An 18191-nucleotide genomic window follows, 5' to 3' on the forward strand; every position below is an offset into this window, starting at 1 on the left:
TTGTATTATACATACTGTATTATTCATTGTATCCTACATCCAGTAATGTAACTAGAAGGGGGCGGACCCTGGCGCGGGACATGCAGCCGTGCCCCCCGCCCCCCTCCGTACGCCCGGAATTGCTGAAGAAGTCAGTGGCGTGCGAGCTGCCGGGGGGCCCTGAGGGGGTGCAGACCCTGGCCCAATCGCACCCCCTGCTCTTTTTTCAATGTCCACCATTGCTACACAACAGCTTGTTTATATGAACTATAGTAGTGTTTCTGAGCAAAAAGATCAGTTCAGATCAGTTTTACAAGTGGAGGGCAACACTACTTTATATTTTCATTACTTTAAAACATTTAAATTTTTTAGTGTTACTGTTTGGAATATGGCTGTGATAAAAGATTATGAGGTCTACATGAAAAGACTTTGGTATCCTGATAGATTATTGCTTAACCTTCTTTCTAGCATGGGCACCAGCTTTGAAGTGGGAAGAAACTGAACAGACTTGTAGCGTTGCAAGTTGTGCAGCCAAACACAACAGAAATGTGTAAACCACACCTGCCAATTAAATCAACATTCCTGATTTTGTTTAGGGAGGCTGGGAAAAAAAATCTTCCTTTCAGCCTTTCATCCCAGACTGGTAGGTGTGTAATAGTGTCACCCTGTATGGATGATGCTCTTGTGTTATTGCTGTAAATCACTGGGAGTGTTTGTGTGGGAGATATTTGTCATGTGACAAGGGAATGGTATTGTGTTGAAATTATGAGGACTGTGCGGCAGCTGCAAAAAATAAAATAAGGCACCTGTAACAGAGAATAGAGCAATAACCATCCTAAATATCCAGGGTATTCTGGATTTGTACAGACAGATACATGCTCCATTGATTTATTCCATAGTATTAAAAACTACGTTTGCACTTAAACCCTTGATTCCTGATTATTATTGAAAGTCTTCCAAATGAAAGTTTTGAGGCCCATTAACTTACTCAGTGACATTGACGCTGCCATAATGATGCTGGAATTTTCTAGTCAGTAAAAATAATGCTTGCTGCCTTTGTTATTAATTGGGAAGACAAGTAAAAAAAATAGAAAGGTTGCTATTTTTTTCTCCAGAACAGACGGTAACTCTATGCTGTGTCTTGATATTACCACATTGCAATGCTGTCATTTTATAGCCCAAAAATATGTCAGTTTAAGACCAGCAATGTTTGTTTATTATTGGCCAATCATAGGTCTCATTCTTATGAGTTCCTGGGTGCTCTTTATCCTGTATGATATTTGGTTCCTGGCTCTTTTGACCTGACTACACTTAACTGTTGTACCCCGTGCTTAATATGCACATTATAGTCTAACACAGGGATCCCCAACCTTTTTTGCCCATGAGCCACATTCAAATGTAAAAAAGAGTTGGGGAGCAAAACAAGCATGAGAAATCCCGTTGGGAAGTCAAAGAAGGGCTGTGATTGGCTGTTTGGTTGTCCCTATGTGGATTGGCATCCTACAGGAGGTTCTACTTGGCACTATACTTAGCTTTTATGCAATTAAAACATGCTTCCAAGCCTGGAATTCAAAAATAAGCCCCTGCTTTGAGGACACTGAGAGCAACATCCAAGGGGTTGGGAAGCAACATGTTGCTCACAAGCTACTGGTTGAGGATCACTGGTCTTACACATGGGCACAGCCTAAAATATTCATCCATTACATCATAATGAGATATGGGCATAATTTGTACTATACATCAGACCAGGGATCCCCAACCTTTTGAACCCGTGAGCAACATTTAGAAGTAAAAGGAGTTGGGGAGCAACACAAGCATAAAAAATGTTCTTGGGATGCCAAACAAGTGCTGTGATTGGCCATTTAGTAGCCCCTATGTGGATTGTCAGCCTACATTGAGGCTCTGTTTGGCAGTGCACCTGGTTTTTATACAACCAAAACTTGTCTCCAAGCCTGGAATTCAAAAATAAACACTTGCTTTGAGGCCACTGGGAGCAACATCCAAGGGTTGGGGAGCAACATGTGGCTCACGAGCTACTGGTTGGGGATCACTGCATCAGACCTTCATTTTTAGCACTGTTCTTCAAACATGACTATGGGGTTATGCGACAATTGTATATATACTTGTTGGTTATTATAACAACATTATGTTGACTTTGATTTTTAGAGTAAACCAATGCTAAACTGGCAATGTCTGCCGTAAATGATCAGACTGCATAGACTAATTTGCATTGTTTTGCATAATATTCCTCACCTTCAGACACGAGTCATATCTATTTTGGAAGTGTAGATGTCAGAAGGTTTCTTTGACATTCTCGGAGGAAGGGAGATGTCACAGTTTTGCCTTGTGATCTGTGATGGATCCAGATACAGCAGGTGATTAGTGACATTGGGCTATGGATGTACAGTATTTAGCTTACAGACACCCAGATCACCAGTTACAGTTTTATCTAAATAACATGTTCTGGATATTCTGTTTCAGGCGTACAGTTAAATAATGTTAATTATTAAATTATTAAATAATGTCAGTTATTTTTTTTAAATGAAAGATCTTAATGTACAACTTTCTCGCAATCTTTATGCTTTCAAAAGATCTTTAAAACACATTAATTTAGAGAAGCTTCCCCTCATTCAGATGCATGACTTCAGTGTGTTACTAATGTGATAACGTATGCTGCAACCAGAGCTGGGCAATCGGCTGGTCAGCTGGTCGAGCGATTGCGTGAAATGCACATGCGTGAATCGGTAGCGCAAAAACACGACCAACTAGAACCGACAGTCACAGGGAGGGGACCGGACAAGGAGCTACGTGCCTGGCGCCCCCAGCTTTTGCACCCTAGGCACATTCCTACTCTGCCTACCCCTAGTTCCGGGCCTGGCTGCGACCCCTTCTCATTTTAGATTGTAAGCTTTTTTGTTCACCTTTTGTTTTGGTTAGTGGTTGCTATGCATGTTCTCTGTATAAACCCATCTACAAAGCTGCTCTAAAAATATGCAGTATGAACAGATTGACTGTGCAAACCATGTGACTGAATGCTATGAAAGCGTTAGAATCAGATTTCTAGGGAAGAAAATTGCAAACTCATTCCTTAAAATGCAGAGGCACCTGGACAAGCTGAGTATGCAGTGTGGTGTTGGAATCTGAGTAGCTTTCAAATAAAGGGGAAACACCGCTCTATTTAAAAGATTTTTTTCTTAATGATAGAATATGTATTTATAAAAAATTAACTTTCCAATATACATGGGGGTGTTAAAATCCAAAAGCATCAGCTAGAAATGATTAGTGTCATTTGCTACTTTGCCAATTGGCTCAATCGGGTTTGGATACCTTGGAATTACTGGTTCCACAGCCTCAATAGGCCCTTTTGCAAATAATTTAGAAGAAGAGGTTGGATGCAATGGTGCATAGTGCAACTATACAGAAGTTCAAGGAGTATGTTTGGCGGCAAGTACCTTTAATGAATTTTGTCTTTGAGTGTCCATTTTAGCAAAACCTCACTTCTGGCTGCTTTAGGGGGTTATTTGTTAAAATTAATTTTTTTCTGGTCAAGCTTTTTGGGGCAAAAACATTATTATACCCTGATGCTGCAAAACGCCCAAATCCAAAAATCAGGCATCTCAAAACCCGGCATCCCAATTTGAAGACTTTGTGGTCTGTGCTGAATTTAGCCGATAATCCGAAATATTTGGGGTTTTCGGGCGATAACCCAAAAAGAATTTATCAATTTGGGAGTAAAGTCCAAAAAATTTGTACGATTCGTTTTTGCTCTAGTTTATTGAGTTTTTTCCAAACCTGACTTCTTCAAGTTATTTTATTGGTAAATATTGTAAACTCATGGACGGGAGTTTGGTTGAGCGTTTTTTACTAAAAAAAATTAAATAAATTCGGATTTTAGTAAACCTCCACAGTGTTTGCATAAAATGTCTATCATTGCTTATTAAAAGTGAATATATTCTTTTATATGGGGTATTAGATCTCAGTGGCAGCACTGAGCTCTTACAACTCTGCAAACTGGGATTAATGATTTGAACAAAGAGATTAAGTTAAGTTAAATTATAAAAGGTCTGTATTTTTTTTTTATTTAAATGGGCACCTGAGTGTATTCCACATTAAGGAATCCATGTGTTAACTAACACAACATTGTTTCCCTGCAATTTATGCTTGCCTTTCCTGTGTGCATCCTTTCCCAGAGAACTCTGGAGTTAAACATCGAGACATTAGCCTTTCTCTCTGGACAGACCCCACACAGTCACAAACACTTTCCCTGCACTGTGAGAACCCTTCATTCCTTGTGACCTTGACCTGTGTCTGCATCTTATGATAGGAATGGCAAAAGGTTAATGGCACTTGTAAATATTCTTTATTAATGGGTGAGTCTTGCTTGCCATATATTAAGAGGTTGATCCTCACAAAAAAATGATAAAGTAGCCCAAGGTAATACATGTGGGCATTAGAAGCAAGTCTGCATAGCGCATTCCATTATTTTAACTTTATCTGGCTTTTCTTGACCTGTAACTGTTACCGGAAAGGGTTGCACCCTACCTCCTAACAACAGAGTTTTCTTGATATATAATTTGGGCATATTTAGTCTCTTGGTGACCAAATTTTACTCCCCTAGACAGGGGTGCTTTGCCAATGAGGCAAGTTGAGGCTGTCGCCTCAGACGGCAGCGCCCCACTAGGTACCAGGGGCAGCAAAAATGCTGCTCCTGGTATTTTAAGAGCGAATTTCCGGGGGGGCAGCAGCAACTGCTGCTGCCTCAGGCGACAGAGGGGCCAGGATCGCCCCTGCCCCTAGAATGATCCAATTCTTGAGTATTTTTGCCTATTATGACACAATATTCACTAAGGGACATGCTCAGATCCATTGTCGAGTATTTCATGGTGTCACCCTAAATACACAGTAAGAGAAGTTTAGTCAAAGTACACCTATATTGTACCATTTAATAACAAGCTATATACCCCCTGGTGTGGCTGCTAAAACACTGCCTAAAGCTTTATAGTAATGGTACCCCGGATACTGCATGTAACAAAACAATATTAATAAAACATTTGAGCTATGGGACCTGGAATTTTGGAATGTTCGCTTATTTATTAAAAATGTTAATATAAAAAGCTCAATTCAATAAAATTGTGGAATAGTTGAAATTTTGCCCTGGACAGCTCTCATTGGGGGTCATTTATAAACAATGGGCAAATTTGCACCTGGGCAGTAACCCATGGCAACCAATCAGATGTTTGCTTTCACTGTTCAACCTACAGCTAGCTGAAAAAAGCTAATCACTGATTGGTTGCTATGGGTTACTACCCAGGCAAATTTGCCCAGTGTTTATAAATGAGCCCTAACTTCTACATGACCTTGCAAGCTTTTAGCTGCTGAAGTTTTCCAATCAAGTTTATCATGTTAAATTCTGATGCTAGTTGCACTGGTTTCTGAGCTGCCATCTAGTAATTATCTGTATTAATTACTAATCAGCCTTATATTGTGACATTTATATTCGATGTGTACTGTATATTTTGAGTCAGACCCTAAGCTCGGTAAGTGACAGCAGCACAGAGCATGTGCAGTGAGAGCAAAAAAGAAGATGAGGAGCTACTGGGGCATCTTTGGAGACACAGATCTTTACTGCTAAAGGGCTGGTGGTTGCCTTGGGCTGGTAGAGAAGATGAAAACATAATATACAACATTTCTAGCCTACTTCTTTAGTTTAACTTTCCTTGTCCTTTAAAGAATAAAGCACAATATCAGTTTATTGCAACGTGATTTATAGTTAAATCATTTATATGTTAATCATAGCAGGTTTCTATAGAGTCTTCACCCCAATCATCTAATTTAAGCGCTGAAACTCTGAGGAGTGAAATGGTTGAGAGCTGTTGATGTCGGTATAAGATGCAAGGCCTAATTGAACTGAAGCTGATCACAGTTCTTTTCTGAGTCTTGTTGATATATAAAAAAAAAAGATGTGAATTTTACCTTGACTATTTCAATAAGTGAAGACAAGCCGCATGGAATTAGCACTTTCATGTGGCCTATTTTACAGATACGGGTTTCTATAGTCTCACTGTAAATTTTAGTATGTTATAGAATGCCTAACTTTTTAATTGGTCTTCAATTGGGCGCTGATTTACATTCTAAAGTGCAGTTGGCAATAGCAACCATTTAGTTTAAACAATCTACTGCAAGAAATTGAAAGCAAATACCAGATTGGTTACTACTGACAACTGCCCTGGTATAACATGTTAGTTGTTAGTTGTATTGTTGGACACTGGCAGATAACAGGTAGCTGAAATTACATCAGATAACATTTGCTTTAGACCAGGGGCCCCCAACTTTTTCTACCACTGAGCAACATTCACTTGTAAAAGGAGTAGGGGAGCAACGCAAAGCAACACATGAAAATGTTCCAGTTGGGTGTCAAATAAGGGCTGTGATTGGCTATTTGGTAGCCCCTATGTGAACTGTCAATCTACAGGATTTGCCAGCCTGGTTTTTATGCAACTAAACTTGCTTCCAAGCCAACAACATGTTGGGGAGCAACATGTTGTTCACAAGTTACTGGTTGGGGATCAATGTTTTTCATGCTAAATATCTACAGATACTGTCTTCGGGATCTTGTTGCCTTTTACAGCATCTCATTGTCTTCTTTACTATGAACTATACACACACAAAACATATATAAACATATATACAAATTTCTACATAGATTCAGTGCAGTAGGACTGTATGTTCTCCCTATGTCTTTGCAGGGTTTTCTCTGGTTGGTCTGCCTCCCCCCCTCCCACACTCCACAAACATACAGAAAAGGTTATCTGGCTCTTGATGAAATGATGACCCTAGTTTGTAATGTGACTATGATTGAGATCAAAGCTCTGCTGAGATGGAGACTGACGCGAGTGATGTATAATGTCTGTAAAGTGCTGTGTAAATATGTTGGCATTGTATAAATAAAGGATCATAAATAGAATAACTTTGTCATTGTATGTTATTAGAGAACATAGCAGAGTGTTAACACCCAGCAAGGAGAGCAGTGTGACTTTACCAACCCCCCTTTAGATGTCTTGATGCATAACTGTTATTCCACCACCCCCAGTCCCCATCTGCAACTCTGCTGTATATGCTTTATATGCTGTATAGAAGTCAAATTACTAAAGCGATTAGTTGTTACCTATTTTGGCCATCATCCAGCAGCAATAAGCATTTTGTAACAGCTCAAAAGTCCAAGGATTTCATCTAATGGCCTCCAAGCCAGTTTTATAGGGTAATAATAGTTGACTGTAATGTGTGTTGCAATTGTGTGGTGATAGAAATTAAGATGACAATATATGGGGAAATAAAAACTCCAAATCAGTCCCTCTATACCAGCGGCCCCCACCCTTTTTGCACCACAGACCAGTATCAAGCAAGAAAATGGGGAGCGGGGGGTGGGGGTGTGCTTGGGGTGATATAGATGCATAGGTGCATTTCAGGCTTACCAAAAAATCTGTCCAATCAGTATTTTGGTCCTTATTGCGATCAGTAGAAAGTAATTAGAAAAATTTTCATTGTTTTTGCAGCTATTATATGCTGCAGCTGGGACCAGAGGCGGCCCATTAGTTCGTCACAGCCTGTGGCCCGGTGGTTGGGGACCCCTGCTCTAGACCAAGCCAGCAGTTCAATGGGCCATGTATGGGTCCCACTGACAGGCTGCCCATCCAAATATGTGGCTGAAAATCAGGCAGTTTTAAAAATCCTATTGCACCAATATTGCTAACTAGTCGATCAGCACGTTTTGGCCCAATGCAAGGGTGGCCATACAAAGTAGATTTGGCAGTGTATTACCAGCTTTAGAAGGGTAAAGGAGGAAAGACCTGAATCATATAACAGGTATGGGAACTGTTATCCAAAAACCTGTTATCCATAAATCTATGAGTTACAGGAAAGCCATCTCATATAGAGTCAATCAAGTAATTTAATTTTTTTTCTAGTAATTTCCTTTTTCCTCTATAATAGCAAAAGTTTATAATAATACACTGCATTAACACTGGTGTCACTATAAAGGAAGCAGACCCAGGGTGGGGCCTAGCCGACTGGGCACCCTAGGCAACCCGGCCGGCAAGCCTGCTACCCCCTGTGCAGAGGCCCTCCACCAATGAGGCGAGTTGAGCCACTTGTCTCAGAGGCCACAGAATGATACAGAATGACACAGAATGACACAGAATGACACAGTAGCCACAGAATGACACTGCCCAGAATTAGACAACTTGTTATCTACAAAAAACCCCTAGATCCTTCTCATTTAAGCAAACTCCCAACACACTGCCATCTAGTGCTGTAGGAATTATCAGGTCTTGTAATTGTGCACCAATACATTTGCTGGCAGTGCTGCTAGTGTACTGCCTTTTCATAGCAAGTAATGTGATCCAACCCCAAAAATAAACTCCAGATAGGTGAGAGTAAAAAATGATGTGTGCATTATGTCATCCAACTTGGCAGCTAATGTATTAGCCTTTTTTATGTGTGTCTCCTGTATCAAATAGCTGAATGAACTCATGCATGTGTGACAGCGCACATAATAAGCATCTGAGGTCTGGGAATGGGAGGTAGTTCAGTGAGTTGTAATAGTTGTGTATAATTGCAAAACAGCCTTTTCCACACACTCACTCATGGTTAAAAACAAGCAGCTAAATGGGTGGTGACATACGATTAGATTCGGGGAGATTTAGTCGCCTGGTGACAAATTGCCTCTTCTTTGGGTGACTTATCTCCCCGAAAAGCCTTCCCGCCAGCTAGAATCTCAATTACCGATGGGATGGCACTCGAAGCGGGCAACTTTGAAAAACGAAGCACTCCAAGTGCAATCCTGCTGACGATTTAGATTCTAGCTAGCGGGAAGGGTTTTCGGGGAGATTAGTCGCCTGAAAAAGAGGCGATTTGACGCCACTTGACTAAATCTCCCCTAATCTTAGCATGTGGCACCACCCATTTAGCTGCTTGTTTTTAACCGTCACCTCTGTGATGTCATGTATATAATGAATGCATCTGAAGTAAATAATGCATATTACTCTGGAAAAAAATACTTTACTTTTAGTTTTTATTTTAAGTATTGAAGGTTTACTAAGTATATATGCAAATAATTTTTCATATACAGACAAAAAAAAATTGTTGACGTAATGTATACATTTCAAAAGAAGCGATATAATGTCTGGACGTTTGTTAACGTTTATACAAAATCTTGTGAATTTTGGGCAGCTGCTTTCTTTAATGTAACGTTGTTAAACCTGTTGTATACACAGCATGAGCTACTGAAAGCAGAACTACTTGTAGTGGGCTAAAATTTGTTTCCAGTAAATCCCACATAGGCTGCTTTATTGTACTCCACACAAACAATTAAAGGCAAACTTAAGTCTTAAAAAGAATATGGCTAGAAAGACTATTTCATATAGTAAACTTAAAGGGGGTAGCTTTTAGTATGATGTAGGGAGTGAAATTCAGAGACAATTTGCAATTGGTTTTCATTTTTTCTAATTTGCATTTTTTGAGTTCTTTTGCTTTTTATTCAGCAGCTTTTCTGTTTGCAAATTCAGCAATCTGGTTGTTAGGGTTCAAATTACCCTTGCAATCATACATTCATTTAAATAAGAGACTGGAATATGACTAGGAGAGGGCCTGAATAGAAAGACGAGTAATACAAATTAGCAATAGCAATACATTTGTAGCCTTACAGAGCATTTGACTTTAGATCATTGACCTCCATTTGAAATCTGGAAAGAGGCAAAAGAATAAGGTAAATAATTAAAACAAATATATATAAAAAATAAATAATGAAGACTAATTGAAACATTGCTTAAAACTGACCATTCTATAACATACTAAAAGTTAACTTAAAGGTGAAACACCCCTTTAGAGTAATGGCACAGAGGTTCAGCAGCCATATAACAGTTATAATCCATGCTGTCAATGTTGTCTGCCATCTTTTGATCTTGAGCAATCTCCTACTGAAAACAGTAGTAGAAAGTGAGGTCACATCTGTCATGGAAGATGAGGCTTCAGGGCCAGTTTCTAACTGTACTAACTGTCTAACACTGGCCAGAGTATGCTCTCAAGCAAGGAAGAACAGATTTTTACTTCTAAAGGGGTTTGGTGGTCTTGGGCTGTTACAAAAGAGCAATCCATAAGGTGCAACATTCCTAGTCTAATTATTGTTTTCTTATGATGGGTTGTGTGGGTCCAAGATACTGCCACTAGCAATGTTTTATAGAATATTGTCCATCTGAAAATGTTTGGAAGACTCCCTGATATCATAGCTGTTAATGACAAATGCAAGGTCTCTGTAGCTTCTTCTCTGACACTGAAGACATTCTGTGAACTGTTTATTCCTAGAGCGCCTTTGCTCCCCCTGCTGTAGGAAAGGCAGCATTGCAGCTTTTAGGGAACAAAAAACTGGAAGAACACCCCCCCCCCTAAAAATGTGTCTTTTAATTTAATGTGTCACTGCTACATTTCTGCAGAAATTCTTCTAAGACACCAGTGAAAGGTAACATGAAGCTTGTCTTTTTTAGATAGGGAAATGCTTGTATGTATTTCTGTAAAATGCCAATCCACTGGCCTGGAGGTTCAGATTGAGCCATCTGGATAAAAGGCATGTACAAATGAATCTTCTTGCTTATTAACACAAAAAAGGAAATGTGATACTTGATTGGCAGCATGCAATTCCTTCCTGTTTGGTAAGCATGCACAGTTGGTTGCGTTGCTTTCTGGATTAAATTTTCATAGTGGCATATGGAGCTTTAATTTGACATATCTTTGATGGCACAAGGCTATAATATTCAATGTTTGTGTAATCTATGTCATACTATTCAATATCAAGCATCTCTTATTCCATATAGTCATTAGCCGATTTCCTCCAAATGTTTCATTTTACAGTAATTGCATAAAAAACAGTGAAAACCTTAAACAAGATGTCAGCCAATGCGAATCTGTCTGAAATTCCGCCAAAAAAATATTTGTGTAACAACACCCAAAGTCACTTGGGTCTGTAGTTCTGACTCGCTCTCATATGTAGCAGTGCCTTTGGCTGAACTCCTTGCTGATTTAAGTTGTGTATTGCACCGCACTAAGGTCACTGGTGAAAGTCAGTGTATTAGTTTTACAATGTATTCTGTGTCAGATGTCTAAGTGATTTTAGCCCTTGGCAGGTGGTTCATGTTTGCTCAGAAGTTGTATGTATGGCAGAAAGAAAGAATAATATAATAAGATAAGTAAAGCTTCACTTTGTGGTTTGTTGGGGAAGCTATGAAATGTATCGGGACTCAGCATGTGGTTTCAATAGAGTGCTTGCTTTTTCAGATGTGTGTACTCTTTGTCCTGGTAAAATGCAGCTTAGAAACTGATCCTTGTTTGGTGTCTGCTCTACTCATCAGTCCCCCACTTTTTCTTGTTTTAAGGCATAACCTCATCATTCCTTTATCTTTTTACCATCTTGTGTCTGCACTACCTCAGAGGTGCCTCCCTGTTACCTGTTTCTGTATTTTTCATTTGATTCTTTGGTGACATTAATTGCGTTCAATTTTAGTGTTCAGGCCTTATCTTATTAGCCTCACTCTACTCTCTCATCAGAACTTGGCTGCCACTCCACTGTGCGACTGCTGAGCTCTATTACATGGTAGAAACACTCATTATCTTCTATTCTGGTAGCCATGGTGATTAGGCCTATTGTTGAATCCTACCCACATATGACATAGTCCCCTTGTCACCCAGACCTGGCACTATGACCTATGGCCCCACTAAATATTTCTTCCATTCATGTACAGTCCAATTCATGATTAACTTCTTAACTTGTATAGTTTACAAAATGGCACCAATTCAATAAAATAGCATATTGTTCCTATTATTGTGTACAGTGGGGTATAGTCTTTTATTCCTTACAAAATGCTCTTTGTGCTTGATGTAAGATACCCTCAACCACTCACCCCAGACTTTTTGTTCTTAAGTTTTCTCCATTCAACTCCAACAATAGAAAGCTTCTCTCTCTCTGTCTCGCTCACAACCCCTCATAACCAAGACATGCCTTTATGCTAGTCTGCAGCTCAATGTGCTGTCTTATAGGATTCACACTGCTGCTGGGCAAAATGAAATAAATTAGCAAGAAAATGATTTGCTACTTAGTATTTATATTACTGTTTTGTGGTACATCTTCAATTCAATACAGATCTTCAGTATACATCACAAATGTTCCTTATAATGATAATACTTCAGTTAATTTCTTAAATTCTTCTTTTGAATGATAAATTATTTCTTTCTGAATCGGCCATGAGCCCATGCTCATTAGCTGCTCAGTGACTCTTGGTTTCCCAACACTGAAGAACATTCTCAGTAACTGCCTGTTTGCGCAAGCATTTCAATACCTTCCCTGGCAATAAAGGCAGATGGCTCCCCAAGCATTTGGATAGCGATAAAGCAATGTGAATCACAGCTCAGCACTTCCTATTATAGTACAGTAAAGGAGAATCACATAAAGTACAGCACAAGGGCATGATGATTCAAAAAACCTGCCATCCACATTTATATTAAACAATAGCCGCTGTGTACTACTCGTGTATGGCATTGAGTGTAATGGGAAGTGATCCATCATGATTTCTCGTATTTTGTCTTCACAACTTTTCCCCTTCAAAGTTGTAGTCAACAATTGCTGATTGTAGGAGGATGTGAGCAGACTCCAACTCTTTAGCCATCCTGGTCTGGTTTGGCTGCTCACCCCTGGTATCATTCCTTGTTTACAATAGACAAGCCCTTGCAGCCTTTATTCAAATATTAAGACCGCTCAATCTATTATGTTATATTGTATTAAGCCCAAAATGTGTTACTGCATTAAAGATATTGTCTGAACATCATTATCTTCTCTTGCAGAATCCTACTCTATTGCTGGCAGTGATGGGAGCATATCAGCTTCCGTGGCTTCCATCCAACCACAACCTTCAACTAGTTCAGCACCCAGTTCCCCTGGATCCAGGAGGTCAGTCAGCACCTTGAAAAAATGGCTGACAAACCCAGTCAGGAAGCTGAGCAGTGGCAGCCATCTAGAACGACAGAGTAAGAAAATTGAAAGCAGGCCAAAGAGAGGCATAACAGGCCGGAGAAGGAGTGCAGATGATGGAGGCAGGAGGAGTTTTGATCTAGGAGTCTTGCGGAAAATGGATGAGTTTCGCCATCCTGAGGACAAGGGTTCGGTAAGAGATGTTATTTTTTGTTTGCTTATGGATCCCATATACTCATATTATTCCTGATTATTTATACTTTATGGGGCAGATTTATCAAGGGTCGAAGTGAATTTGAGGGAATTTTTTGGATACTTCGACCATCGAGTAGGATACTATGACTTCGAATTTACTTCAACTTCGATTCGAAGTAAAAATCGTTCAAATATTCAACCATTCCATAATCGAAGTACTGCCTCTTTAAAAAAACTTCGACTTCAATACTTCTCCAAATTAAACCTGCCGAAGTGCTATGTTAGCCTATGGGGACCTTCTAGAGCAGTTTTCTGAGTCTTTAGAGGTCGAAGGAAAACCATTTGAACGATTTAATTGTACGATCGAACAATTTCGGAAAAAAAATCCTTCGACTTCAATATTCGAAGTATTTTTTACTTCGAAATTCGACCCTTGATAAATCTGCTCCTATATGTATGGGAGTTGTCGTATTGATTGTCTCATCTTATACTTCAAAGGAACAGAAAGATTTAGCAACTTTACAGTAAATTTGTGTGCAATAAAGAAGGGACTTGCTCCAAAGTCTTGCTTTAGAGCCGTGCAATGTGATGTTAGTTCCCTTGTGTCCCTAATATGAAAAAAAATAGGTGCTGTTGCTTAAGTCTCAGGGGTATAAATGGCTTTAGGTGGACATGGGGTAGAAATCTATGATGCTACTACTAATATGTCAGAAGCCTACTACTACAAGAATCCCCACATCTGACAGTGCTCTTCAAATCAAATAAGTTTGTCTGTGTGTCATACAAAAGATGCAGGTGCATACTGTGCAACCGCCTGTGTAATGTGTTTTCACTGTGCAGCTGCGATCTATGCATAATCAACACTGGAAGTTTACCCAGTAGAACATGTGTCTCCCATAGAAGTTTAGAATGAGCGGAGAAAGCAGGAAATTTACGCGGCAAACATACCGATGATTTTTTCCGGGAGCTTTCCTAATCTGCTTAGATGCCAGGCACTGACCCGCATATCCTTCAATAATAACCCCTCTAAATGGAAGAAACCGTACATTAATTATTCTTTCGCTTAAAGCTTGGAACCAAGATAATGTTATTAAAGGATACGTTAACCCCTTAAAAATGAATGTTAATTTGCTTAGGGTGCTTATATAAGCACTTTTGCAATCTACATTCATTTGTTTTCCGTTTCAAAGCTAATAAGCATTTAGGAACTGCATATATATATATAACAAATTTTGTAACAGCACCTCCCAATTCTCAATTTCTCTCACTGTACAGCCGTAAAATATATCAGGAAAACAGAGAAGTGTTCTAATGTTGCTCTGCTCAGGAAAGAGATCAGAAACCTCAGGTGACTCTCCCATCTTTTTTCTGAGCAGAGCAATGTTCTCCTACAATCTCTGACCATACATTTTGTGCAATTTTACATACATTTTTTAAAGATGTGCTTATGCTTAATGCATGGAATATACCAGAGAGCAGTTCTATAAGTATTACCTTGCTTCCATCAACATACTCTGATTAATTTTATGCATGGTGTGCCACATGGTATTAAGCTAAGGCTTACAATGATGGTAGCATTCTGCAAATACACAACATTGTGGGTAAAATGTGAAAATGCTTGCCCTATACTGATTAACAGTTAACTCAAGCAGTGTACTATTTAAATGTTACACTGTAGCCTTGAGCTTGAACTGACAATAAATTTAGGTTATGTACACCGCTGCAATAAAAAACACAGTTAATATACTTGATATCTTATATAAAGCTTTGTTTATGCTGAATGCAGTAACAAGCGGTGCTCCCACAGAGCCCTGACTCAGCCCAAAGGAAGCAGTGTCTCAAAATGCTGTGATTATTCAAACCCACATAATGCATAATTTATCTGACAAAAAAAATGCTTCTTTCATTATTTTATAGGGTTACTTGTTTAGATTAGATTCGATATTCTGTTTAATACACTCACAGTACCCCCAGGGACTTCCATTAACGCATCACATTCTGACTCAGCTATAGTCAGTGGCTACCCTGGTTGCATACTAAGAGCTATAGAATAACACTTTGAAGCTGGGAATAACTTTTAGTTATGTTTGTCAAGTGGCAGCATTGTTGTGGGGTCACAGTACGATGAAAATCCATTTTATACGCAAGAGTGGCATTTAAAGGCTTTTCCTGCCCTAGGATTACTGTTGTGTTCATAAGCCTGGAGCATTTGGGTAACTAACTATGCCCTTTGCTTTGAACATTTTTGCCCTTGAAATTCAGTAATGGTCATGGCACATGTAGAGGTTTTGGGCTCTTTTATGAGCTTCTATATGGGGGTAATGGAGTATGATTTGGAACACTTTGGGGCTCATTTATTAACGCAGCGCAGCGCTAAAAAGAGCGCAGTGGCCAGACATTTGCCCAGCGCATGCGAGTATTTAATAATGTAGCGCACGATACCTTAACAGTGCGATTTGTGCGCTAATGTAGACACAAGACAGGTGCGACGTGTGAAACTGCGTATCAGCTGTCGCAGTGCTTATAATAAATTGTGCGCACAGGAAGATACCGCAAAGGTAAGGATTAGTTGTGCTCATGTATGAATGCGCTGCTTTAATTAGTTGCGTCACATATTGCGCATATTGCGTTCACTTAGACGCATCTGCATTTGTTTCTGTGCTAATATTTGTTTGGTTGCAAAGGTGTTTAGCCTACCTGATACCCTTAAAGGAACCTTGGTCAATACAAACATGTTGGGTGGAAGGCGTGGTTAATATGCACTTTACAAGGGTTGTTCATCTTGAATATACTAGCGCAGCTGGGCAGGAATGCGCATTTTGAAGAGCGTTACTATTACGCCACGAAGAGGCAGGCGTAAAAATTGTGGTGCTGTTGACCGGGTGCAGTTTTGCACATATACAGACGCAAATCTGCGACGGCCGCAGTGCAAGCGCATTGTAGCCACGCCCACAGCCACGCCCCTAACAACCACGGCATCGGTTGCGACATAAATGCCCAATCTTTTGCGCAATGCGCATAAACAAAACCATCGCAAAAGCTCTGTGTTATGCGCAATATCACGCAAATATATTAGCGATCACGCTTGTGATGGCGCAGACAACCTTTTGCGTCCACTTATGCGCTGCGCTGCTTTAATAAATGAGCCCCTTTGTCTTTACTTATTGGGCAAGTAATAAACATAGCTGAGGGCAATGGAATGGAATTCTGCAAGAGATCAAAACCTGCTCAGATTATTTTGTAGTTTATTTATATACTTAAACCTGCACTTTTTTGCTCACCGAAATACATTCTTTATTATGTGTTCCTGGAACAAATATATGGTAATGGGTTACTGTATTTAACAAAAAAATACACAGAAAAATCTCACCCCCCTCCACCAACTTCTCTTTTGGTATTGTCTTCTCAAGACCTCAAGATCATATGTTTTGGGAAGACACATATCAAAGCAAAAAAAGGAGGGGGGGGGGTCATGACACAAACACAGTTTGTTCCAGAAAACAAAAATTACGGTAAGTGCGGACTTAAATATCTTTTCCAAAACACTGTGTTCATGGCTCTGGGTCACTGTATGACATAGGGAGAAATCTTACTGGGTAAGTAAATAAACTACAGTGGAATGATGTTTGGAAGAAAACACTCAATAAACAGATTAGGAAGTCATAGCCCGAAGGGCCAAATGACTGTAGCGCATTTCTTTATCAGATAGAACATTCACTGCAGTAGTGTATAAAGTATTCAATGAAGATCATCGACAGATCCTTAGAAGATGTGTATACACTAATGGACAAGACTTGGTAATATCACTAGTAGGATTTGCCATAATTGGTTGAAGTTCTTTCCTATTTGTTTATCTATAAGGCCTTTTTTGGGCTTCCTTTGCAAAGTAAAAGAGATTCTGACTTTTTTACTTTTAGGTTTCCCCCCAAAGAGAATCTAATATCCAACAGTGTTTTGTATCTGGGAAAATTATAGGGAAATTATAGGGAAATTTTATAGGGAAAGTTCAAAGTGTTGTGGTTTTTCTCCCACAATGCAACCAAAGGCATTCGTCTTTGTACGCCTAAAATAGAACACACGGAGCGTTATTATGTGCTGCTACCTGCACCTGGTAGGGCTGGATACTGGAGAGATGTCATGTGGGTGAAACATGGTCATCCCCTAAAATGCCTCCTTTCTTGGTCATTCACGATAATCTGGGCAGGAGCATGGAAGATGCAATGTGTAAGGGAGACCCATATGTATTCCTATTTAGGATGGAAGGTAATTGCAAGGGTAATTGTCAATGCAAATCACAATATAAATTGCAGTGGCATGAACTGTGGGCAGAGGAGCAAGTCCTAAATATATATGGAGTCATTTTCAATAATCAGGGCAAGAAATGCTTTTCAGGCAGCTCTTTTCCCCCTGGTCTGGATGCACTGTGCACCGTGCCCCAGACAACAAAATAATTTGGTGCCAGGTGCACAACGTAGTGCCAGGTTGGGTGCAGGATGGCCTTGTTCTTAATACTTGCCATAGGGCAGATGGTAAGGACAAGGCCCCATTGCAACCTGTGTCCTCTTTCTCTAACTAACTTGTGTGTTTGAATGCACCTTTCGGTAAGTGTAAGGGCTGGGAACGGGAATTGCCTATGTCCTTCTCCCTGCCCCCCTTTTTTTGGGTTTAGAACAAGCTAATGTGTCTGGAGTAGGGATGTCGCGGACTGTTCGCCCGCGAACTAGTTCGCGCGAACATCGACCGTTCGCGTCCGCCGAATGTTCGCGAACGTCGCGCGACGTTCGCCAATTTGGGTTCGCCTTAGCTGGCGCTTATTTTTGCCCTCTCACCCCAGAGCAGCAGATACATGGCAGCCAATCAGGAAGCTCTCCCTCCTGGACCACCCCACACCCCCTGGACCACTCCCCTTCCATATATAAACTGAAGCCCTGCAGCGTTTTTTCATTCTGCCTGTGTGTGCTTGGAAGAGCTAGTGTAGGGAGAGAGCTGTTTAGTGATTTGAGGG

At 40.0% G+C, this 18191-nt stretch overlaps 1 protein-coding gene across 4 annotated transcripts in view; it reads left to right on the forward strand.

Moving 5' to 3' along the window:
• Positions 1 to 18191, forward strand: part of arhgef25.L (Rho guanine nucleotide exchange factor 25 L homeolog) — a 201417-nt gene that overhangs the window by 145787 nt on the left and 37439 nt on the right. For all 4 annotated transcript variants that reach the window (XM_041582545.1, XM_041582544.1, XM_018247472.2 and 1 more), the window contains one exon: positions 12865 to 13184. In XM_041582545.1, coding sequence (XP_041438479.1) covers positions 12865 to 13184 — 320 coding nt within the window. The remainder of the gene's footprint in view (positions 1 to 12864; positions 13185 to 18191) is intronic.

The sequence above is a fragment of the Xenopus laevis genome, chromosome 2L (genome assembly GCF_017654675.1).
Source record: "Xenopus laevis strain J_2021 chromosome 2L, Xenopus_laevis_v10.1, whole genome shotgun sequence".
NCBI classification, from domain to species: domain Eukaryota; kingdom Metazoa; phylum Chordata; class Amphibia; order Anura; family Pipidae; genus Xenopus; species Xenopus laevis.